The sequence below is a fragment of the Onychomys torridus genome, chromosome 9, assembly GCF_903995425.1.
Source record: "Onychomys torridus chromosome 9, mOncTor1.1, whole genome shotgun sequence".
In the NCBI taxonomy this organism is placed as follows: Eukaryota; Metazoa; Chordata; class Mammalia; order Rodentia; family Cricetidae; genus Onychomys; species Onychomys torridus.
Window position 1 is genome coordinate 105,921,676 of NC_050451.1, and position 25,475 is coordinate 105,947,150.

At 42.5% G+C, this 25,475-nt stretch overlaps 1 protein-coding gene across 1 annotated transcript in view; it reads left to right on the forward strand.

Annotated features, from left to right (window-relative positions):
* The first annotated feature begins 1,705 nt into the window (after positions 1-1,705).
* Positions 1,706-25,475, forward strand: part of Gpr180 (G protein-coupled receptor 180) — a 28,287-nt gene continuing 4,517 nt past the window's right edge. Inside the window, exons 1-6 of the mRNA XM_036199540.1 lie at positions 1,706-1,919; positions 4,478-4,636; positions 12,981-13,181; positions 19,811-19,991; positions 20,095-20,144; positions 23,629-23,786. Of these exons, the coding sequence (XP_036055433.1) occupies positions 1,772-1,919; positions 4,478-4,636; positions 12,981-13,181; positions 19,811-19,991; positions 20,095-20,144; positions 23,629-23,786 (897 nt within the window). The 5' untranslated portion in view covers positions 1,706-1,771. The remainder of the gene's footprint in view (positions 1,920-4,477; positions 4,637-12,980; positions 13,182-19,810; positions 19,992-20,094; positions 20,145-23,628; positions 23,787-25,475) is intronic.

The following is a 25,475-nucleotide window of genomic DNA, read 5'->3' on the forward strand; positions in this document are numbered from 1 at the left end:
CTAATTGTGCCTTCTCAAAGAGAACCCTGATACAATGCATCTTCTATATCCAGGCATAATTGATCACTTGGGATTCTGTTGGTTAGCTGAAGCTAAGTTAGGTTGCAGCTCCTATTCAGAAATTCAAAATACCGTGGGCAGTCTCTAGGCAAATTTAGTTTAATACCACATGTATTTGCAGAAGCTTATCTGAAAAGATCCACCTGAAAATATTAACAAAGCCACCTTTCAGTGTTGGGTAATTGGTAAGGAAATTAGGAAGTCAGAATGTAAAATGTTGCTCTATACACTTGACTGTGTATGTTTTTCTAAGCTGCATGAAAATTACTTGTATTTAAAAAGAACTAGGGTAATTTTAAAAAGACTTAAAATATTAACACCCTTATTCTCCTGGGAAGCCCGGAGTGCTGAAAATGCTGATAAGAGATGGGGTTTCTTTTTTAAAGGGTGAGGTAGGTTGTGAGCACGTGCTTTCATGTTATAAAAACATCTTGTTGCATGAAAATTACTTGTACACACTTATTCATGAAATAATTTGGGGTTCCTACTTTTGCTTTCATAAAGACTCACAATCTCTGACCTTCTGCAACTTAGAATAAAGTCAGAAGAACTGGAAGTCATTTACAGTACTGCATAGTAAGTGACCCGACAGGGGAGTGAGCTATTCTGGTTCCACTGAAACTCAACTCAGACTCGGGGTATCAGGAAGGCTTCTTCAAGTATGTTAGAAAAAATGAAAAAAGTGAAGCCATGGAGGAGTGCTCGGGTAAGAAGCGCTGCAGCCAAATGGATTTGCAAATCTCATCAGCACAGCGGCTTGGGGTGTTTACGAAACTGCTGGTGTTAAGGACGAGCATTAGTTAGTTGAGAGATGGACATTTGAAATAGTTGTGTACTAAAAGTGATAAACCCCCCTTGAAAGAAAGTGATGCTGGGAAATGGTGTTTTTGTTTGGTTTGGTTTGGTTTGGTTGTTGTTGTTTGTTTGTTTTAGCATTCTGTAACTTTAGTCAGAGATGGACGGTAGTTAAGTGGAGTTAACACTGGAGGGAGGTCAGTTGACACAAGCCAATTAAGTGTCAGCTGAATGGTATAGTGGCTGCTGCTTCATACCATCACCAGAAGACAGGCCGATGAATATTTGATTAGGCGGGTAATGAAGGTGGTCGTTGTAATTTTCAGCTGTCTGGCCTGCTGGGTGATGATATAATTCAATTAGACTGGGAACTCTATTCAAGGGAGGAAAAAAATCGGTTTGGTGCCTAGAGAAGTTAGGCTTTTCAGTTTGGACAGGTGAAGTATCCTCGCAGCATTAAAGTGGGCATAGGCGCGGGAGAGAAAAAGCAAAGCCCGTTTTGCAACTTGGAAGGAGTTTTCCCGACAGCAACCGTTCGGCCACGCATTTCTCAGTTCTTTCCTGGAAAGCTTCAGACGTCAATGACGAGCGTGCGAGTGCGCAGAGGCGACAGGCGCAAGGGTTGCTAGGGAGATGGTTTTTCGTAAGCCCCGAACAGCATCCCTGGAGGGCTCCATTTAAAACTGGCGCGAACTAGCCTAGCACGGCTGGGGAGCGCTGGGACCGGCATTGCTGCTCGTCCCGCCCACCATGGCCGATGATTGGCTGCCGTCTTCGGCTCGTGGCGGAGACCCCGCGTCTCATTGGCCGTCACCCTCACGCTCCGCCCCCTCGGCCCCCCGCCCCGCCCCCCGCTGCCGACGTGGGCTGCAGGCCCTAGGCGGTTGCCCGGCGCGCGGTGGAGCGGGCTGCGGGCATGGGCGGCCTGCGGCTGCTGGCGGTAGCCCTCACGTGCAGCTGCTGGTGGCCGCAGGGCGTCCAGGGCAAGACCCTGCGGGGCAGCTTCAGCAGCGCTGCGGCCCGGGACGCCCAGGGCCAGAGCATCGGCCATTTCGAATTCCACGGTAGGTCCGGGGCGGGCCGAGGGATGGAGGCGCGCGGCCTCCCGCAGGCCCGGGGTCGGTAGGCGGCGGCCGCGGCGCCTCCCTCCAGCCACGTCGTCCCGGCCTCCCCTGGATCCCCGCGTCGCCGCGGCCCTGCGCCTTCACCAGGCCGCAGCCTACGGCACCTGAAAGCGGTTTCCATTTCCCCGACGCTCCCCGTGCCAACAGGACCGCTCTGCTGCATCTTCCCAGAGCCGGTCCCCAACTCCGCACTTGGCCTCGTTGTGCGCATTTGGGCCCTGTGGTTGTGAGTGAATGTCAGCCCAGGAGCCTATCATCTTTGGTTGCAGGAAACCTACTTGGAGCGGATTTGGGATCTGTCAGTGCTTCAACAGTTTGGTTACCGCGCTGCCGTGCAGTAGATTTACTATGTGTCTGGAGTTCAGTTGGTGGCAATGCGTTTAAGTGTTTAGCGAAGTTTCGTGGTTGATACGCTCTGGCCTGTCTGAAAGGGCTGCGTTTCGTTCTTACTTCCTGGTATCCCCCAGGAAAATCGATAACTTTCGGGGATGATTTTGCGATTCATTCTGTCAGTTTTGCCCCAGTTTATTTTTGCTCTTAGTTCCAGCGTGTTTTGTTACATTGAATTTGACATAACTGCATCTCAAGTGAGTAATTTCCTTAATGAAGCTCGGGTCTTTGGCTTATATGATCAAGCTGCGTTACCTGCGACTGGATATCAGTGTGCCTACATAGCGGGGCGGTGGTCTTAGGAGAAGGTAATAGAAATGAGTGTGGCAAGGAATGTCAAGTCCTGGAAACTTGCCGAATTGATGGTGTAAAAGGATGCTGTAAAAACAAAAATTGAAGGTTTTACAATATCTGAGAAATTTTCCAAATTTTCCAAAATCTGAATATGCCTGGGTGAAGGGAGAAGAGACCCCCTGAATAAACAGTTTTGCTGCATTTTTGTCATATTTTCAGTCTCTTAACTTTGGGGCAGTCCTTTGAGAACTGACCGTGCTGTCACTATGATCTGGATAGTGCTGGTAAATCAAGGATCTGTGGAAGCTGAGACCTGTGCTGTTCATGCCCCACAGAGATACACATGACCCTGATCATGATTACCTTGTGAACACGAGGGGGAACATGAAACAGTCTAGGTTGTCAACACCCAAGATGTTGTTCAGGAAGTGTTACAAGCATCAGCTGAATGAAAAAAATATGTTACATGTTGCATCATAAGTCTCATAACAGATTGGAGAAGGGATATCCCATGTACAGTTTCTCTCTTTTATATATTATGCAATATAATTCTCTTATGCATAGTTCTTAGCAAGTTTTGATCGATTCCACTTTAATTCAATAAAGCTGAAACAGAACTGCAGCTTCCTACAATTTGAGCCACTTTGTGAAACCTGATACAGTATACCAGCTATTGTAAGAGACTTACCCTTTATGTACACTGTACATTTTAACCTTTTGAAAAGCTTTAACCAAAGCAATAATTCTAGAAACAAAAGAACTTAAGAACCCAAAAGAATAGAAAATTGTAAAATTTTAAGAAGTCTCCTGCTTCACCTCTTTCCTAGCATCCCTTCCCCTAAGGCAACTACTTTTCAATATTTACATACTAATTTTTTTAATTATTATTTTTGTTTTAGTGTGCATTCCTGCATGAGTTTATGTGTGTCACTTCCATGCAGGTACCCTTGGACATGAGAGGGAATCAGATCCCCCATAATTGGAATTTCAGATGGTGTGAGCTGCCACAGGGGTGCTGGGAACCAAACCTATGTCCTCTGCAAGAGCAGCACATGCTCTTAACAATGGAGCCATCTCTTCAGCTCCTCAACTGGAGTCTTGGTTTGCTGTGCAGCTGAGCTCACTGGTTATTACTCATCCAATATATCATGCTGAAAGTTCTTTTGTAAAAGTCATAAGTGTAAAAATATGTTTGGGGTGTAAAATAGGTACCCCAAACACATATATTTAAACTTATTACCTGTGTTTTATTTTCACATTAAATTATAATTAGGGGCTGGGTATGGTGGTGCACACCTTTAATCCCAGCATTCGGGAGGCAGAGGCAGGTGGATCTTTGTGAGTTTGAGGCCAGCCTGGTCTAGTGAGTTCCAGGATAGTCAGAGCTACATAGAAAAACCCTGTCTCACAACGCCCCCCACCACAACAAAAATATATATAATTAGACATTAATAGCGTATTATGTTTAAAAAAGATACTTCAGCAAGAAGTCTTACAGATTATGAACAAGTGTATATGATGAATGAGGTGGATTGTAGAGTGAAGCAGAAATTCTATGATGAGTGTCCATGTGTCCCAGATCATGCTCTCTATTCAGTGAACCGTTGCCATTTGCCACTACAGCTAAACAGATACGTTCCGTGTTGGGTAAACCCTTACACCGGAATGAGGTGTTTGTTATGCTGTGGTTAATTTACATAGATGGGATTTAAGAACATACAATCCCCATATTGATACATGGAGGTACAGACTTGTCCTACTGCCTTGTTCTTTATAAGACCAAACTAGTTGATCATTTTTGTTTTAATGTCAAGGTGACCATGCGCTTCTGTGTGTCAGAATCAACAACATAGCAGTGGCCATTGGAAAAGAAGCTAAACTCTACCTGTTCCAAGCCCAGGAATGGCTAAAGCTGCAGGGGGGCGGTCCTGGATATAGCTGTAGTGAGAGGCTATCCAGAGCTCAGCTGACAAGTGAGTATATTGGTTTTTCTGACCATCAGATGTGTTCCTAACCCCCTTCAGTGTTGACGTATAGTACACCATGGCAGATATATGTCTATACTAAGGTATATTATATTCCATTGTACTTGTTATTCCCCTGAAATTAACTGCTTGTAGGAAACACGGTTAAAGGTCTGTATTAGTTACTTTCCATTGCTGTAATAAGACACTAGTTCCAAGGCAGCTCATGAGAGAGTTGAGCTGGGTTCACGGTCCCCGAGGGCTGGAGAGTCTGCAGGCAGGCAGGTAGGCAGGCAGGCAGGCGTGGTAGCAGGAAGCTGGAGCAGTAGCCAGGCGCTCACATCTTCATCCATACTGGAATGGTACAAGTCTTCTGAAAACCTCAAAGAGCTCCATCAACTGGGGACCAAGTGTTCAAATACATGAGTCTGGGAGGGCCACCCTCATTCCAACCACTTCGGCGTCCATGATAACGCACAACCATCCCCTTCCCTTTTTCTCCTGTGTTCATAAGCATCATCCTCATGCAGAACTGTGCTGGTTTTCTCATAGCCGAGCCAGGTAGAGTGTTCCCATTCCAAATGTCCAGTCAGCTGTCTGGATACGTAAGCAGTGAGAGCAGGAAAGAAAATAGTTCCCTGGTCACCGGTGTCCATCGAGGATATTTGTTACCTAGATTATTAGCTGAGATCAGTGGTATGCTGAAGAGACCTGAGTGACTGGATTTGGGTATCGAAGGTATTACAGATATTTACGTCAACCCTAAATCTCTGAACTTGTCTTGAAATTTGTACAAATCCCTGTGTTTCCTTTCTGTCACGTTTGCTCATCTCTGCATCTCACTTGTGAACAGAAGTCCTCCTCCTTTGTTCTTCTGTGCCTCTAGTGTTCAAACTGAGCTCCCTATCCAACTTCCCCATCCTACTCTTCAGCACTTCTTGTTTCTGGAACTGTCCGCATCCATCTCCTCCACTTCAGTCCTGAGGGTTTGCTTCCAAATCCCCTTTGAACATCTGCTCTCTGGCCTGAAACCCACTATGTAGCGCAGGCTGTTCTCAAACTCACAGAGGTCCACCTGCCTCTGCCTCCAGAGTGCTGGGGTTAAAGGCATGCACCACTGTGCCTGGTCACCAGTGGTCTTTCTACACAGCACCTTTGGTCATGTTGCCTTTGCTTTGTCTCCACACCATCAGAGTATTGGAGTGTTCCTGCTCCTCTGATGCTTGAAGGCCCCAAGCTTGATCAGCAGAACCCTGGGATCTCCACTGGGCAGCTTCATCACTCCCTCAGTTTATTGTCTGTGCTCAATTAATGCTCTCTCGGGCCTTTGCACAGGCTTTCCCTGTGGTAGTATTGTGTTCCTGATACAGATATAATAGGATGAAAGGGTAGATTAAGGAACTTACTTCTAAAGAGCAACAACTTGTTTAAAATGTTTTACATTGGTATAGATTTTAGTTTATTGATACAAACTTAAAGTTAATTTTGTTATACTATGTGTATATTTCTACTCCTGTTTAAGGTATTATGTTTGTATAGCTCATTTAAAATTGTAATGGATAATTAAAAATAGATTAATAATTAATCATCTATGATAATCATACTCATAGCCATGTTAGTTAAGTCTTCTAGGTATACATAGAGATATTTCAGATAGATAGGTAATCTTCAAATACTTCAAAGACCTTCAGAATATGGCATTTAAAATATTTTTAAAATTTAGATTTTTCTGGACAGTGAGACATGTCTGCTCCTGGCAGCACCAATTTACTTCAGAGAGGAGAATGGGCATTGAAGACATTTCATATCTTATCTTCACCTTTGCAAAAATAGCCATTTGGGCAAGAAACTGTTCTTGCCTGGACTGCTTGATCAACTGGACATGCAGAACCCATAGAAAGGTGACCACTGAACTTGGCTTGACAAAATGGTCCTTCAGGTTCCTGCTTTGCAGAGGAAACTGCCAGACATTCTACAGGTCACTGAGAGAAGTGATCGAGAGACTCTAGCCCTGAGGGCTGAAGACAAATGCCCCAACTTTACAAAGGAATATTAGGTGACTGTCCAGGCTGCCAGCTGTCTCTGTCTACTCTTACAAGACTCCCGAAAAATGCTTGCATCCTTCTTCCAGTTCTCAGGCAATATTATATCCTTCTGAGGTCTTTGATATGGTTGAAGACTAGATAGTTATAATTTTCTCAGTTATGATAAAAGATAAATTAGATATAAAACCGTGGACTCGCAAATATAAGATAGATAGTATATCTTCTTTAATAATGTAACTATAATTCTTGCTTGATAATTGTTTTGTTATATGTAATTGTACTATGTAAAAGTTAAAACCTTCCTTAAAAAAAAAAAAGAAAAGGGGAAGTGCTGTGGATATCGCTCTGTGTAAATAAAATTCTGATTGGCCAGTGGCTAGGCAGGAAGTATAGGTGGGACAGAGAGAAGAGAATTCTGGGAAGTAGAAGGCTGGAGAGAGACACTGCCAGCTGCCGCCATGAGAAGCAACGTGTAAAGACACTGGTAAGCCACAAGCCATGTGGCAAAGTATAGACTAACAGAAATGGGTTAATTTAAGATAGAAGAAGTAGATAACAAGACGCCTGCCACGGCCATACAGTTTGTAAACAATGTAAGTTTCTGTGTGCTTTCTTGGTTGGGTCTGAGCGACTGTGGGACTGGCAGGTAAGAGAGATTTGTCCTGACTGGGCCAGGCAGGAAAACTCCAACTACATGTTCCCCCAATATTGTGCACCCTAATAAACTTATCTGGGGACAGAGAACAGAACAGCCATAATATTAAACATAGAGGTTAGGCAGTGGTAGCACATGCCTTTAATCCTAGCATTCCAGAGGCAGAGATCCATCTGGATCTCTGTGAGTTCAAAGCCACACTGGAAACAGCCAAGCATGGTGACTCACGCCTTTAGTCCCAGGAAGTGATGGCAGGAGGCAGAAAGGTATTTAAGGCGTGATGACGAGGAATTATAGCCTGGTAAAGCTTTTAGGCTTTTGAGCAGCAGTTCAGCTGAGATTCATTTGGATGAGGACTCAGAGGCTTCCAGTCTGAGGAAACGGGATCAGCTGAGGAATTTGTGAGGTGAGGTTGTGACTTGTTCTGCTTCTCTGATCTTCCAGCGTTCACCCCAATACCTGGCCTCAGGTTTGATTTTATTAATAAGACCTGTTAAGATTCCTGCTACATTTCCCTTCTCAGCTGCTGTTCCCTCAGCTCTCCCGCCTTGACTACTCCTGTTTTCCTCAACAGCATTTGTCATGATTTCCATGTCTTGTTTTACTTTTTCAAAATTTGGTCAGTAACAGCAGTACCATAAACTGCGTGTCCATCCATCCGTCCCTTCACTGAGCAATTGTGTGCTTGTATGCACAGTGCTAGGCATGACCAATACATGGGTAAGCACAATACAGACAGTCCTTAAGGGTAATCAGTGTGAGTAAACACACAGTTAGGGCTGGAGAGATGACGCAGGTGTTCAGTGCTTACTGTGTAGCTGGAGTTTTCTCCGTCCTGCCCAGCCCCGCAGTCCACAGCCGCTTACAAAATAATCATTCAGAGACTTAATATTATTTACAAACCATATGGCCTATGGCAGGCCTCTTGCTAGCTAGCTCTTTTATCTTAAATTAACCCATTTCTATTAATCTGTGTTTTGCCATATGCTCCTTGGGTTTACCAGTCTGCTGGCATGTTGCTCCTTGGGCGGCAAGCTGGCATTCTCTCCAGACTCCGCCTTTCTCTTTCCTGTCTCTCTCCTTTGATTTCCCGTCTGCCTCTAAGCTGCCTTGCCATAGGCCAAAGCAGCTCATTTATTAGCCAATGGGAACAACGTATATTCGTAGTGTGCAGAAAGACGTCCCCCAGCAAGGACTTGAGTCCTTTCCTTCTCAGCAGTCTGGTCGGATGGCTCACAACCTCCTGTAAGTCCATCTCCAGGGGATCTGACACCTGATCTCTGCAGACAACTCACTCATTTACAGAAACCCACACTTCCTCTCTCTCACACACACATGGGTAATTAAAATTAATAAATCTAGGGTTGGGGATTTAGCTCAGTGGTAGATCGCTTAAGGCCCTGGGTTCGATCCTCAGCTCAAAAAAAAAATTACTAAATCTAAAACAGCATGCCATGAAATTTCAGTTACAGTAAGTGCAGTGAATATTGTTTACAAGGTATACTGTGGAATGACAACTTATGAGACCTGGTGTCAATGAAATATGTGTTTTATAAGTGCCTGGAGGATGAGCAGCCCCAGACCCTCATGCTTGACTAGCAAGAAGGGAAGTTTGCCAGCTGTTGTTGTTTTTTTGGTTTTTTTTGTTGTTGTTGTTTTTAATCTGATGCAACAGAAACTTGTTCTTGTTCCAGTATAAATTGTCAGCTGTTTAAAGCCTTGGTGTCCTGACACCATGTGGTCCATATTGTACCATATTCTTTATCCATTTACAGAAACGCCATTTGCTACATTGCCAGAGTGCAAACCCACAAGTGGAAATCACTGCTAGTGACTTGTGAAACCTGTACTTTGTAAAACAAGCAGGTTGGTCCGTGTTTAGGTCCCTACCTAAAATGCTGCAGCTGGAATTACTACCTTCTGGGAGTTTTACAAGACAGGGTTTCTCTATGTAGCCCTGGCTGTCCTGGAACTCACTCTGTAGACTAGGCTAGTCTCGAACTCAGAGATCCACTTGCTTCTGCCTCTGAGTGCTAGGATTAAAGGTATGTGCCTCAATCTCCTGGCTTGGAATGACTACCTTTCATCATGGAGGTAGGTAAGGGACTCTAACCTAATGAAATCTTTTGCCTTTTTTGGTGTCCATCTATTCTCTCTTCCCCATTCTTTGAAAGACAGGAGTATTTTTTGGAATTATGAAATGAAAGATAACAGAGGGACTGGAGAGATGCCTCCGTGGTTAAGAGCACTTGCAGAGAACCTGAGTTCAGTTTTAGCACCCACATCTGGCAGCTCCCAACTCTGTAACTCTTGCTCCAGGGAAACTGATGCCTTCTTCTGGCATCCAGGTTCACCTAACATATGTACCATACATACATCAATTCAAGCAAAAGAGAGATAACAGGAAATAGCAATTTTAGAGGAATGAAGATTATCTTGTTAAATTTGAGGACCTAAAATAAAGTACTGAAAAAATATGCTTATCTATATTGCATAGTTTTTATATATTTTTTACCTAAGTATTTTGTATAAAACATTGTGTTCTAGCTAGGCAGTGGCACACTCCTATAATCGCAGCACTCAGGAGGCAGAGGCAGGTGGATTTCTGTGACTTTAAGGCCAGTTCGAAGGACAGGCTCCAAAGCTACACAGAGAAACCCAGTCTTGGAAACAAACAAACAAACCATTGTGTTCTAATTTGCCTCTCTTTTAATTAATCCATGACCAGAAGTTACTTGGGGAGGAAAGGGTTTATTTCAGCTTACAGATAATAGTCAGTCATCAAGAGAAACCAAGGCAGGATTAAGCAGGGTGGGAACAGAAGCAGAGACCATGGAGGAGTGCTGCTCACTGGCTTGCTCCCCATGGTTTGCTCAGTCCGCTTTCTCATGCAACCAGACCACTTGCTCATGGGGAGGGTCACCCACAGTGGGCTAGGCCCTTTCTCCTCAGCCACCAATTAAGAAAGTGCCCTACAGACTTGCCCACAGGCCTGGGAGGTAATTTCTTAATGTAGGCTCCTTTTTCAGGTGATTCTGGCTGTGTTAAGTTGACAAACCAGCTGGTGTATATATATTTTATATATGTATGCTTTATTAATTTCATCAGTTTTTTTTTTTTTCAACAAAATCCTAGCTTTAAAATCTGTTTTAATCTACTAATGGTCATGTTTATAATGTATTGCTCAGGAGCCTTCAGTGAAAAAGCGTATCAATTGTTTCATGACACTGTAATAATGCCACTTAATAACAATCCCTAGGAACAAGTCCATTTTCAGACTAGTAATCTGATTTTTACAGAATAACAACCTTAATAAGCTTGTTATTTTTGCCCTGCCCTTACTGCTGGTACACAATGAAAATGAGGATCAATCTGAAATATCTGTGCTGAGTGTTGCGAATAGATACCCTGGAACTGAGTTAGGGGTGGTTTTGCGCACTTGTGAGTTTTGAGAATTGAGCCCAGGTCCTCTGCAGAAGCAACAGTGTTCTTAACCACTGAGCAATCTCTCTATCCCCAACATAAAAGATTTTTCGTGTGTGTGTGTGTGTGTGTGTGTGTGTGTGTGTGTGTGTGTGTTGTTGTTGTTGTTGTTGTTGTTGTTGTTGTATAGGAATTGAGTCTTGTTTTGGTACAAGGTAAGTGAACTGCCACTAAGGTATGCCTCCAGCTCAGGCTTTTTTTTTTAAACTAGAAACTACTTTGTCCATTTTAGCTAAAAACAAGCACACAAGACATTTAAAGACACTGAAAATCAGTATAAATTTCTCTTAAAAACTAACAGATGCCAAATAATTTGTTGTCAGATCAAGTATTTAAATACAGTATTACATAGAGAATAATTTGCTTTCTTATGCACATCTCATGCACATGATCCCTTTTGTGTATTTGGTATATTTTAAAAATCATTTTAGGCATTAGTATTTTACTATGCGTTCTGGTTAACAGTATTCATTTCTTTTTATAATGATTGAACAATTAGCCATTCAACACTACTTCAGTGATTCACATTTTGTTAATATTTGAGATACTAATTACACCCTCATAGAACATGCATGCTGTGTTGTAGTCCTTTGTCTCAAAAACAATAACAGTATTGTCAGGAGGCTGGCTGCAAAAGACAGTGAGACAAACCAAATGCAGCGTCGCTTTTGGAAGCACTGCTGTGTTTCTGTTTATATGCATCTGTATAATTTAAGGAGAAGCATGCAGAGCCGCCTCGCGGTGGAGATAGAATGTCACAGTTTTGCAAACAGCAACATGGCAAAGACTTGTTTTGTGAGGACACGCCCACATTTAAGCAGGCTCATTGAGCCCCATATTGATGTCCATTAACTTCTTACTCAGTTTTGAGAATGTGACACAAACTGAAATCTTAGCCACAGTTTTTCAGAATCTGTGTATTTGGGGGGGAGGGTGAAGGTGGGGTGGTCTCAAGACAGGGTTTCTCTGTGTAGCCCTGGCTGCCCTGGAACTCGCTCTGTATGTAGTCCAGGCTGGCCTCGAGCTTAGAGAGCCACCTGTTTCTGCCTCCCAAGCACTGGAATTAAATGGGAGCGCTCACTGAAGCTGGAGTGAGGCTGGCAGAGTCAACATTGAGTTAGTCCCACATGAGTGACAAGTACTGTACTAGAAGATTCGCAGGATTAGTCTTTACATCAGTTATTTACTGTGGGTCTTATCTTTATTTTGTACACACAAAAATTCAGGCATCATACTTGTTTTAGTTTATGTTTCCACATCACAGTTTATCATTGAGGGAAGTCAGGACAGGAACTCAAACAGGGCAGGAACCTAGAGCTAGAAACTGATGCAGAGACCGTGAAGGAATGCAGCTTACTGGCTTGTTCCTCATGGCTTACTCAGCCTGCTTTCTTACAGAACTCAGGACCACCAAGAATAGCACCACAGGCCGTGGGCTGGGCCCTCCCCCATCAATCTAGGAAAATGTCTTGCAGCCAGATCTTATGGAGGTATTTTCTCAACTGAGGTTCCCTCCTTTGAGATAACTAATTTGTGTCAAGTTGGCACAATACTGCAGCCAGCTTCCAGTACAGACCTCTCCCAGCATTCATGGGTTTGTCCTGCCGTGTCTTACTCCCGTGTACGGATCTGACCCAGAATTGTTGTCGTTTCTTTTTACTACTAATAGTACCTGTGGAAAAGAAAGACCAGTCAGAAGAAGCCTTTTCTTTTTTTAAACAGGCATAATTTTTGGATATAAGGATTTTCCTAGCAAAAGATGCCATTTTAAATTTAAATTAAGGAAGTTACTTCCAAAACTGTGGTTGCAGCTGCTGCATGCTGTGATCACATGTTTAAAATGATTGTTTGGTGTATACTTCACCACATAAAATAATTTTTATATGTTGCTAATCCACTGGAAACTTTGTAACTATTTACTAAAAATTCAGTTTCAATGAAACCATTTCTCTTTTGTGGTATGTTATTGATACTTTTATAGTGATTTTATTGCTTAAGTTGTTCATTTTAGTCTGCTTTATAGTCTCTATGCTTTATTCTAATATTACACCAGGACTTGAATTTTTGAGGCAAAAAAAAAAAAAAAAAAAAGATTTTAAACTCAAATTAATTCTGTGACTAAAACATTGAGAAGATCGCTTTGAAAGGTGCTGTTTTCTTTCTCTCTCAGTGGCAATGAACCAGACAGAGCATAACCTGACAGTGTCCCAGACCCCGGCTCCCCAGACATGGCATGTGTTTTATGCAGACAAGTACACCTGCACAGATGACTCGGAGAGTCCCCAGGTGGAAGAGATCCCATTTGAAATGGTGTTACTGAACCCGGATGCTGAAGGAAACCCATTTGATCACTTTAGCGCTAGAGAATCTGGTAAGATATATGTTTAAATGTATCCTAAATACGAAAAGAGATTTGTGTATCTTCATTTTACCTTCTTAGAATATCAAAAACGGAAAGCAGCTGAAGTTTACAAAGCAGAATGCTAAATTTTATATAGCTTGACTTTGAGAATATTAAAGACAGAAAATAAAACAAATTATAAAATATTAACAGGTAGTTGTATATATGGGTAATAGAATCATATAATTTTTATACGTTTTGGCTTTTTTTTTTTTCCTGGAGACAGGGTTTCTCTGTGTAACGGTCCTGGCTGTCCTGGAACTTGCTTTGTAGACCAGGCTGGCCTTGAACTCACTGAAATCTACTTGCCTCTGCTTCCCAAGTGCTGGGATTATAGGTGTGTGACACCACCACCCAGCAGCATTGTTTTATAAACAAAAATGTTAATGAACTGAATAACCTACTTTGAGGTATAAACTAAACCACCCTTCCCTTAGTTTTGAGCAGACGTAGACCTTGCTTTTCTGGGTTCCCAGGTAGTAATGGTCAAGTCTGTGGTGTTTTCTGGAATAAAATTTATTCCCACAAGTCTTCATTAAAATTTTAGGTCTCTGTGCCTTGCCCTACAGAAGTGAGATTGTAGCCATGTAGGAATGATTGGCGAGAGCATGGTGAATGTGCTCTAAGTGTGACAGATTTGTCAGTTAACATGCTGGGGTAAGCATCTATGTAGGCCCCCTGTCAAGGAAAGGGGCTTAGGGTTCATTTCTTCATGGGTCACTGGCCATTTAATAAAGAAAGTGCCATTGGGTCTTGTTGGCAATAAAGCAGTTGAGTTGAACAGGAGTAAGGCCACATTAGACTTGATAGATTAAGTCAGTGTATGAATATCACCAGAGAAACAAATCAAAGCATGTGTAATAGCAGGTCACAAATGGAGTGTGACAGGGTGAGCTTTAAGTGTCCTTTGATTTTGAAAACATTTAGAATGACTGTGGGGCACTGAGTGTCTCAGAGGAGTTTTAAAACATTACTCTGTCAAGGAAATAACAGCCATTCAAGATGTTTGTGAGCACAAGTTAACTTAGGCTGTGTTTGGCTAATGACACCGTAGACACTTTCTAGAAGTCAGTCCGCCATGCTTTACAAGCCATGCCTGTTCTCAATACTGTAAGAAGACATGGTGAAACCCAATGGATAGCACTGGGCATGGGTTTCCACCAATGGCCCTCGTGTGGTTGGAGGGCCCTTATTTCCCAAACTCCATTATTTACTGTGGCACTCGCTTTAGGACTGCTCGGCATACCTACGAGGCAGTAAGGCCGTGCCAGGCCGTGGCGGCCCGTGCTGCCTGCAGATGCCTGACCTGCGGCTCTTGGAACTTGATGGACAGACACTGTCGCCCTCGTGCTGGCTCCTGTTTCAGTCCTTTTCCCGCATCCCCAGTTGGCGTCCACCGCACTTCAACCCCACTGCATAAAGCAATCCCATTTGCTGCCCTGGGGCCTCTAAATTCCAGTCACCTTGTCCCGACTGTCTCGGAGCTTGCCCACACCTCTAATGGTTTCCTGGCATCCAGGGTTACCGCAGCTTTTCTTTAGGAGCCACACAAATAACTCCAGTCCGGCTGTCAGTCCTCGGCTTTCTGGCCTACTTCTTCTGGCTTTTGTTACTGATTTGGTATCCAGAAGCTTATTCTAAAATGGGAAAGTTACACAGGTCATGCCCTGACAGTATGTGATTGGTCATGAGATTATGTGCAGAGCCGCCCTGCAGGGACTGGTTATTTCACAGTCAAAAGAGCCCAGAAGTGCCTTGGGTTCTTTGGACAACTTTCAAACCCAGATGTGCCTTGGATTATTGGAGACCAGTGTATGGCTGGCTTACTTCCTGAAAGTTACATTATTTTATCAATTAAAATGCATTAAGTTGGTGATTCTTAACCCAACACTATACATATAAAGAAGGTGTATACATCTAGAGAAGCTTTTTTGTTATTGTTTTTATTTTTCAAAAAATAAAATATTGAGAGGCAAAAGCAGACAGACTCTGTGAGTTCACAGCAGGCCTGGTCTACATAGTGAGTTCCAGGACAGCCAGAGCTATGTAGTAAGACCCTGTCTCGAAAAACCAAAAAGTAGATTGAAAAATAAATTCACTTCTCCCAAGACTCAGACTTGTTTTGGGTTGTAAGCCAGGCATTGAATCAGAGCTGAAGTTGCTTCTAATGTGCAGAACCACTGTTGTAGAAAGCTGCGTTCCACATCCTGTGGGAGATATGCTGGTTTTATGGTACAGGTTAAGAGGGAGGGTCCTTCCTATTGTGTAGCTTCAGGGGATAGTCTCCAGTTCTTTTAGAAACCGGTTTGTCATACCTATTACACACAACATACCATTAATGTTGCATGCTATTCTCTTTAAATTTACAGCAGTTTCCTTTCCTTTGGTCCAGTTAATGCACTCTGAATCCAGACTTTGGTTAATCCCTGATTTGGTTAAGTCTTATTTTATAAAACTAACTGAGGGAAATGTGATGGCTCTTAACAAGCTGCTAAGTAGGAATATAAGACTTTCCAGGCAGGAAAAAATGAAATAGCTTCTTTAAAAGATTAATCATGGCCGGGCGGTGGTGGCGCATGCCTTTAATCCCAGCACTCGGGGGCAGAGCCAGGTGGATCTCTGTGAGTTCAAAGCTAGCCTGGTCTACCAAGTGAGTTCCAGGAAAAAGGCGCAAAGCTACATAGAGAAACCCTGTCTCAAAAGTCTCCCCCGCCCAAAAAAAAATTAATCATGTATTTGAGAGGGGATAAGTGGGAGGAGCTAGAGGAGAAGGAGGTAGAAATGATATAAATATATTAACTCATGAAATTCTCAAAATATGTAAAAAATTAAAAGATTAAAATTATTAACTGTATTTTCTGCTTTTGTTCAACTCTTGAGAGCATGTTGCCTAAAGCAAACAGCTGGTTTGGTTTTTTTTTTTTTAAAGATTTATTTATTTATTTATTTATTTATTCATTCATTCCTTCATTCATTCATTCATTTATTTATTTTTATGTGCACTGAGGTTTTGTCTGCATGTATGTCTGTGCCAGATCCCTTAGAACTGGAGTTACAGACAGCTGTGAACTGCCATGTGGGTGCTGGGATTTGAACCTGGGTCCTTTGGAAAAACAGTCAGTTCTCTTAACCACTGAGCCATCTCTCCAGCCCAAACAGCTGGTTTTTATTGAAATAATATTATAGGTTTGCTATATTGTCTCAATTTTAGCAGATACATTTATGCTTTTCTGTTTCCCCCTTTCCCCTGCATGTTCTAAAGATGAGAGGACCATCCACTTAGCCCCAGTAAAATGTTGCAGCTGTGGAGCTCAAGGCATGTGATGTAGATAGTGAAGATACTAAGTATCTTAAGAAAAAAGTCACGTGGTAGTGGCACATGCTTTTACTCCATACTTGGAAGGCAGAAGCAGATGGATTTCTGAGTTCAAGGCCAGCCTGGTTTACATAGTGAGTTCCAGGACAGCCAGGGCTACACAGTGAAACCCTGTCTCGAAAACCTAAAACCTAAAAATTAAAAAGGAGAGGGAGGAAGAGAGACAGACAGACAGACAGACAGACAGAGATGTTGTGGCCTGACCAGCTCACACATCTTTGCTGTGTCAGCCCCATCAAATTTCAGGGTTGGAAATAATCGGATGTTTTAGAATCTTGATTGGTGTTGAGACACTTGAGGAAGGGAGGGAGGGAGGGAGGGAGGGAGGGAGGGAGGGAGCAGCTGGGCTGTGAGGCCAGAGGCAGGCTGGACAGGACCATGCCCCTGTTCCCTTCGAAGCCCTTTTTGCTCTCGAGATGAAGCTAAGGCTTGGAGCTGCTGTCTGAGCATCCTCGCTACTCACTCTCATCAAGGCTTCTTTAAGACTTGCTTCACAATCGACACATTTCCTTAAGTGTTCACCATCTGCTGTGTGTTCCTCCAAGAGTTTTCTTTAGTGTGCATTGACTTTTAAGACTTAGTTACCCACCTGTTTTAAAATTAGATTTTAATTCCAATGTGAACAACACAAATTGCTTTCTTGTGACATGTGACTGCTAGAGGCAAAACAAAAGTAAACTTGGTAGCTAAAGAGAAAACAAAGACATGTCTTAGAGCTCATCTACTTAAAAGGAAAAATAATAATAAAGCCCAGGGTGGAGAGCCAGCATTTTTATCTTTAAAGTATGTTATGGACAGGCTCAAGGTAAGACTCACCTATCAAAGATTTAGTTAACAAGATTTGAGTCAGTGTCTTAGTTAGTTAATATACTCACCCTATCAAATATTTTTCTTTGCTCTCTATAATCTTAGCTTCTTCAGGGAGATATATTTACCACTGAATAAAGTCCCTTTGTCCTTAAGTTATTTTGGCTTCTCAGCAAAGAGTCATGATTTTCTTGTCATATGGATCTGTTTCATAACGAACCCTGACACCTGATCCTGGTGTGGGTGCTTTACGAAATATTACAAAGAAAAAAACTTTCACTAGATGTTTTGTGTGCTTTGTATAATTCTTTAATACAAAGAAGGAGAAATTAAAAACTAAGATCAAAACATGGGCTAGTGTAAGGAATTTTATTGGCTCACAGCTTTGAATATATTGGTAGCATCTGTGTTTTCTGCCTTGTTCCAGTACTATAATCTAAGGATTACAATGCCATCATTCTGAAGTGCAGTCTCTCTCTATAAAAGGAGCTTACAAACTGTTCCCCCTCCTCACAATTGATGGTCTTCCAGCCAGTTAGCCTGGCTTCTTCTCTGCATGGAAACATGTGGCTCCTCATTATGTAGCAGAGCAGGAGAGACACCCAGTGGTAATAGAACTTCTTGCTCCTGTTGGTCCTCTCACTGATGCGCCCAAAATGAAGGAGTTTGAGCTGTTTGTTTGCCGTTTTTGTTGGGATATGTGTCTCGTGGTTTGCTTTTCCAAAATGATTTTTTAAAATAATAAAAGTACCTTCTTTTTTCTTCATTAATTGGCATTTAACCCAATTGGGAAGCTAGAGCAATCTCAGACTTCTCATTGGAAGGGGAGCAAATCCAAGTCCATCCACAGACTCAGTAGAGAGCTCTCTGTGTGTAGCCAGTATTGCACACTGGTGTTTGGTAGAATGTAAAAGCCCTGCTCTTAGGGACCACTGTGGGTTTAACGCAGTACAGCTGACTCTCCGTATCCGCAGATTCCATGTCCAGGTGTGCAGCCAGCCACAGATGAACCAGTACCATGTGAAAATTGGTCCTTACTGAAAACATGCCAGCTTTGTTCTTTTCAGTATTCCCTAAACAATACAGTATAATACCTGTTTATATATTATATAGCACCTACATTGGATTAGGTTTTGAAGATCATCTACAGGTGATTTAAAGTGCATAGCAGAATATGCATTGGTTTTTATACATAAATCCCATGCATTTTCTTTAAGGGACTTGAGCATCTTTGGGTTTTATTTGATGTCTGAGGGATTCCTGGGTCCAGTCCCTCTTGGATTGAAAAGGAAAACTGAATCCTCTAAATTCAAAACCATGAAATTCCCAGTCTTCTAACTGGAAATTTATTAGAATTTTTTTTCCTGAAATTTCTCAAATAAAACTCTAAACAGTTTTAAGTACAGAGAAAAGATGCTGTTTATTGTGAGGTCACGTGAACACTACAGGAGATGGGGCGGAAGCAACATCATGAGTGACACCGTTCCTTAGTGTAGCGCCTGCATTCTTCCTTACTTCTTGGCTTTGCTAGTCCTCTTTGCTCACGGTTCTACTCACTCAGAACTCTGACATCATCACTGCCTGCTTGACTCTGGCATAGTCCAACATTAGCTCTTTCCACCTTCAACATTGACATCCTACTTGCTGTAGTTTGTAATTTGAATTCTGAAGAGACAAAACGACTCATCTAACTTTGTTCTTGGCCACTTGGAATGGTGGTCATTTGTTGTCATAGTTCTACTTCATATCGGCATGGAGTCACCTGACTGCCCGAGGATTTCCTCTTTGGCAGTAGCTACAGAAAGTACCAGACAGGAGGGCTCTGGACATAGATGTCTTAAAGCTTTGCCCAAATGAAAATTCAAGGTAATAGAAACTCCCCAAACTGTGATTCACATGTGTTAATATCAGAATCACCATAGGGCTTTCCAGACTGCTTGGCTTCACCCTCCAGTTTCTGGTTTGGTAGATTAGAATTGGGACCCAAAAATTTGCATCACAAGTTCTGTAGTGATGTGGCTGGATCAGGGACCACACTTGGAGATGCATAGTCAAGGTCTATTAAGCTACTGGTGACAATAAATGGTCTACAGTTCTCAGAAAAGATGTGCACTTGGAGCTTCTAAAGTGCCTCTAACGGAGCACTGTAGTCACCGCTGGCTGTTTTCAGACGGAACAGAGCTCTGGTTACAGTGAGTCGCATGCTTGAGTGACTGTTCCACAGGTTGACTTTAGCTGCTTTGTTTTAAGCTGCCTTCTTAGAGTTAAAACTTGGTCCCAGGGGGAAGAGGGTAATAATTCCGTCTTTCTTCCTTTCAAGACTGAATGCTGTGACTCCGCTTGAAAAGATGATCATTAGCGGTGACGTGACAACACTGTCCCACGCACTGAAGCAGTCCCGTTCTTCTCCCCACAGGGTTACACGAGTTCTTTTTCCTCCTGGTCCTGGCATACTTCGTGACTGCATGCGTCTGTGCGCAGTCACTGTGGCAGGCCATCAGGAAGGGAGGGCCCATGCACACGGTCCTGAAGGTCCTGACCACAGCGCTGCTGCTCCAGGCTGCCTCAGCCCTAGCCAATTACATTCACTTCTCCAGGTAACTCAGCCACTGTTCATCGTCCCAGAGTTAGCCTTGCTCTGATTAGGAGCATTTTCCCCATTGGTAATCAATGTTAATGCCCTCCTCTTCAATTCCTCAGATACTCCAAAGATGGAATCGGGGTACCTCTTCTGGGAAGTTTGGCAGAAGGTGAGAATCTTTCTGAGTACTTTTCCAAAGATAAAATTGCTGTCTTCTTTAAAGAGAGGAGAAAAAAGGAGGGAGGGAGGGAGGGAGAGAGAGAGAGAGAGAGATTGAGAGACAGAGAGAGAGAGAGAGAGAGAGACAGAGAGAGAGAGAGAGAGAGAGAGAGAGAGAGAGAGAGAATGTACAAGCCAAAGGACTTCATTTTCAGCTAATGGGGTAACTCAGTAGTAGAGTACTTGCCTTGCATTGAATGAGGCCCTGGGTTTGATCTGCAGCACTGCAAAATGAGGATGATGAGGATGATGGTGACGATGATGATAATGGAGGTAATGGTGGTGAAATAATTATTTTGCTGTGGTGTAGTTTTTTCTAGTCACAGTTAGTCAGAACTCAGGTTAACTAGAACAGGACTAGTTTAGTTCTCAGATCTTGTTTGATCTTACTAATAAGTGATGTGTCCAGTTTAGTTCTTCACTGTTTGTTATTCACGTGCTTCTTCAGTTTACCCTCAATAAAAAGTAGACATGCTTTGCTGATCCCCATTTGCAGAATCTGTGCTCAGATGCACCATGCACATTCGAGAGGTCATTCACCTAGTGAGCTGCAGAGCCCAGATTTTCCTGTTGTGATTCTGTTTTCTCCTATACTCTTTCTGTTTCTGATCCAAGACCACATTCACTCCTATAATTGAGCTGACCTCACGTCTTTGTTCTTTTATTTATAAGAGAAACTCTTAGTAATTAAAAAAAAAAAAATTAAAGGTCTTAGAATCATGACTTTTTTTTTTTTTTTTTTTTGGTGTGGTTTTTCTCTGTGTAACAGCTCTGGCTGTCCTGGAACTCACTCTGTAGACCAGGCTGGCCTTGAACTCACAGAGATCTGCCTGCCTCTGGCTCTGAGTGATGGGATTAAAGGCGTGGGCCATCCCCACCCAGGGAATCATGACATTTTAAAGAGAACTTCTGAGAGCAATCAAGTCATACGCTCTTCTTTATACTCAGAAATTCATGCTTTGGTAAGCAACAGATGTTGAATGCGGAACCATGCTTGAGTTGACTCTTCACTTTCTACCCATAGTACTCTTTTAGTCAAGGTGTCTTTGGATAATTGCCGTTTGTCTTCTCAGGACTCACTCTTCTGGTCTCCTCACCTGTTTTGGCTCAGAAACTTGAGGAACTTTGTTACCTTGTGAAGTCCTGGGTACATTCACCTTGGACACGAACATGAGGTGCATGTCCTTTCTGAAGACTGTCTGGACCTTGGCTTCTCCTTGCTTTTCTTTTGAACATACCTGGAAATTTAACGAAATCATAGTGCTAAGGCAGGACGAAACTGTAGAGATAACTTTGGCAGTTGAGGAAATTGACGTCTGAAGAGGAAAGCACACAACACAGACCTTAGCGGAAACCTCTTTCTGAAGTCAGGGTCACTGACTGTTTGTCCAGGTCTGCTGTACGTGAATCGTTGGGTACTTGACTTTTCTTTTCCCCTGCAGCCCCGGGGGTTCTAAGTCGTTTTGTCTATGTCCCTTGGTATTTGAGAGGGAGGTTCAGTTTGTGACTGCCGTTGAGCTTACTCTGGAGTCTGAGCTGCCCTCAGCTCTAAACCCTGGCACTGTCCCCAAGTCCTGGGATGAAGTGTGCACCACTGTGTATTGTGTCTCACCGTGCTCGGCACAGTAGTTGTTTGAGCTGCAATGAACTGATGTTCTGAGTGTTGATGGTTCTTCCAACGAAAGAGTTGGCTGCTTAAGTGATTAGTTTCAAGAAAGCAGAGTTCTTATGTGATCTGTGTTGTTTAGCTATAAATAAATAATATTTATATACATTCACATTTTTACAAATATATATCTATTTATCTATAAAGTAACAGGTAGTTTTTTCCAGCAACAATGAGCATAGGTTTTCCTGTCCAATTATGGTGTTTGATCAGTTTTTGTAAACTTGTGTATAAAGAAATGAGCTGGAAAATGAAGGGGATTTCCCCAGGTATTTGTTTTGCTGCTTAGGAGCTTATATAGGCATTCCTCCAGCCAACTTCTTTATCTGGTTAACTGACTGGATTTGTGAAATGTTTAAAGAAATTAATTGACATCACATTTAAACATTTGTGATGAAAGAAAAATGTGCTTGACCTGACAGGCTGTGTCATCCAAGTATAGTAACAGTTTATCGCCAGCATTCACTACCATACCTATACACGCATACAGACAGGAGCCTTTCCTGGGAAAGCACACCAAGAGCGGGCCACAACTGTCACACCAAGTCTGGCTTGGTGGTGAACCGGTGAATGTGGTTAGGGTAGCCTATGGTAGCATGGGCGGCTTGCAAGCTGAGGAAACATGGCCACTCCTAGCAACTGTAACTTCCTCAGGAAGGAGTGGGGCATTGTGGGCCTTTCCTCACCTTCCATGATGGGCAGTTAGTGGGCCTAATCTGTGCAGGTCTCCTATGGGGAACCGACAGTGTGTGCCGCAACAGTGCGGGTCAAACAGCCGGTTCCAGCGTAGATAACGGAGCAGCAGGAAGTCTGTCAAATACAGCTAACATGTATTATTGATAAACTTTTTATGTGTAGCCCCAAAACATACATTACACCCCAGCTGCTTCTGTGTCTCTACAGGAAATCTTACCCAAAGCGATGACAGTTGAAAGCATTAGCTGTGTAGGGCAGTGCATTACTTTGTGATCACAAGCCATTCCTGTACATGGTGATAAAAAGTGATAGCTTTTATTGTACGCAAGCAACCATTAATTTATAAGATAAGTATGAGTGGAACCTGAAGCATTTATAGATTTTTATTTATTCATTTGTTTCTATGGCATGTGCATCTACACACAGATGATGCATTGAATTCTTTTTAAAGTAGTGGTGTTCTCCTGCAGTGCAAATGCTGGCCACCTGGTGGCGCAGGGCACTAGTTCCTGGAGCTCATTTGTCTTTAGGACTCGTCAAGGGATGTTAGGGCTATTAAATCTCATACCGTGTCTTAACAGTTTTAAAAAATATCCCAGGCTGGAGAGATGGCTCAGCCGTTAAAGGCTAGGCTCACAACCAAAAATATAAAAAATATCCCACATTACAGTTCATCCATCAAACATCATTAGCACCCTAGAAAGGATCCCAATATTTTCCACATTGCAGAAATTATATTGAAAATTTATTTCTTTTGGCAGAATTGTATATAGCAATAAAAGCTTGACAGAGAAGAAATGAAAAAATAGCTTTAAGATTGGACTAATATATAAGATATAATACAGCCATATATATATATATATTTCTAAATGGTAGTATTTCCATGTTTCTATAATCAGTTACAAATTCTATGCCAAATATTGAATGTGTTAGAACTATTACACATTAATATCTCTTATTGAATTTTCTTAGTTTTTGTGATTTGAAAAGGGGCATTCTCATCTCAATATAAAATGTGCCAAATTCTGTGAATTGTGAAGCTTTATTAACTTTGATTTTCATTTCCCTTTAGTTTTTGACATTGCCTCCCAAATTCAGATGTTGTACCTGCTTTTGAGCCTGTGCATGGGGTGGACAATAGTCCGAATGAAGAAGTCTCAAAGCCGACCTCTCCAGTGGGACTCTACCCCGGCGTCCACAGGCATTGCGGTGTTCATTGTCATAACCCAGGTAAGAACTGACTCTGCAGAAATGCACAACTGAATGTGTCTCACCACACAGCGGGCACTGGGATTCCAGGAAACGCAGGAGACGTGATCTCACAAATCTCCTGGGTGCTAGTATGTATAGATAGCAGGATTTGACTTACTAAAAATGTCATTTCCTACTTCTTCTGTTTTCTTAAATATTAAAAAAAAAAAAAATCTTTTAGCGTTTTTAGGTGCTGCAGAGGTGGCTTGGCAGTTAAAAGTACCGACTGCTCTTCCAGAGGATCCAGGTTCAAGTCTCAGCAACAATGTGCAGGCTCACAGTCCTCTGTAACTCCAGTTCCAGGGGATCAGATGCCCTTTTCTGACCTCTGCAGGCAAAAAACCTATACACATAAATTAAATGAATCCTTTTAAAAATCCTGTATATCCTAAAATCACAGCTCTCTTAAAAATCCAGGTTTTTTTATTTTTATTTATTTATTTTTTTGGTTTTTTGAGACAGGGTTTCTCTGCATAGTTTTAGTGACTGTCCTGGATCTCACTGTAGACCATGCTAGCCTTGAACTCACAGATCCACCTGGCTCTGCCTCCCAAGTGCTGGAATTAAAGGTGTGCACCACCACCGTCTGGCCTAAAATGCAGGGTTTTTTTTAAATCATCATTTCATTGTTATTTTAATTCATTGCCACAGACAAATAACCAACTGATGACACCAGCAGTCTATCTGCATAAATGTGTACATGTGCTATTAATATACTGACCACAACAGCCAAACAATGCTGATGATACCAGCAGTCTATCAGTGCATAAATGCATACATGTGCTATTAAAATACTGACCACATATTAGCACGAGTGGGGAAATACAGACTTAAATATGGAAAACCAACTTAGAAATGGTAGCTCTAGAATCATACTTCTTTGTTGTAAAAGTCAAGTTTAGAAGTATAGTTTAAGAAACCAGGTAGGTATAATTTAGTGTAAGGGAAGAATAGTGCTTTTAGTGATAAACAGTATGTGTGGGTGTGTGGGTGGGTGTGTGTGGTGCACACTCATGTGTATGCATGTTTGTGGGGGAAACGTGGGAGGTATATGAGCATGTTGGAGGGTATATGAATGTGTGTGTATGTGTGTGCTTTTTTGTGTTTATGGGATCATAGGCACATGTTTCCACACCCAGCTTTTTTTTTTTTACTGTGTTGGTTATGCTCCTTATGGTGTTGGTTAGTGGTTGCTGGAGGAAGGCTGTCACTTGACTCAGTGATGTAGCCATTGACAAGTTGTGCAAACTTCAGCAAGAAGCCTCTCACCCATGCAAGCAGCCCGAAGCCGTGGTTACCGTCTCCAACAAAAAGGCACTCAAATAGAAGGGAGTTGTCGGGAGAAGGTTGTCATGGGAGAGGGAGTGAAAAGACTGTGTGTCTTTATATACGTACATAAAGCTGTCAAAGAATAAAAAGAAACGATAGCATCCACTCTGTGTGTTAGATTTTAAGTATGGTTCCATTCCTAAAGTCTGTGCTTTTCCAGGCACTCTGGGTAACTTGATATATGTAAACAAACACCATAAGCTACCCACATGTAGTTCTTTCTGTGTGAGCACAGGTCCTCACACCTGTAAGACGCACTTCGCCTGAGACTGAGCTATTTTCCTAACCCCAGCAACGGCGAGTTTTAGGTCCCAAAGGAAATTTCCTTTGTGTGAGTCA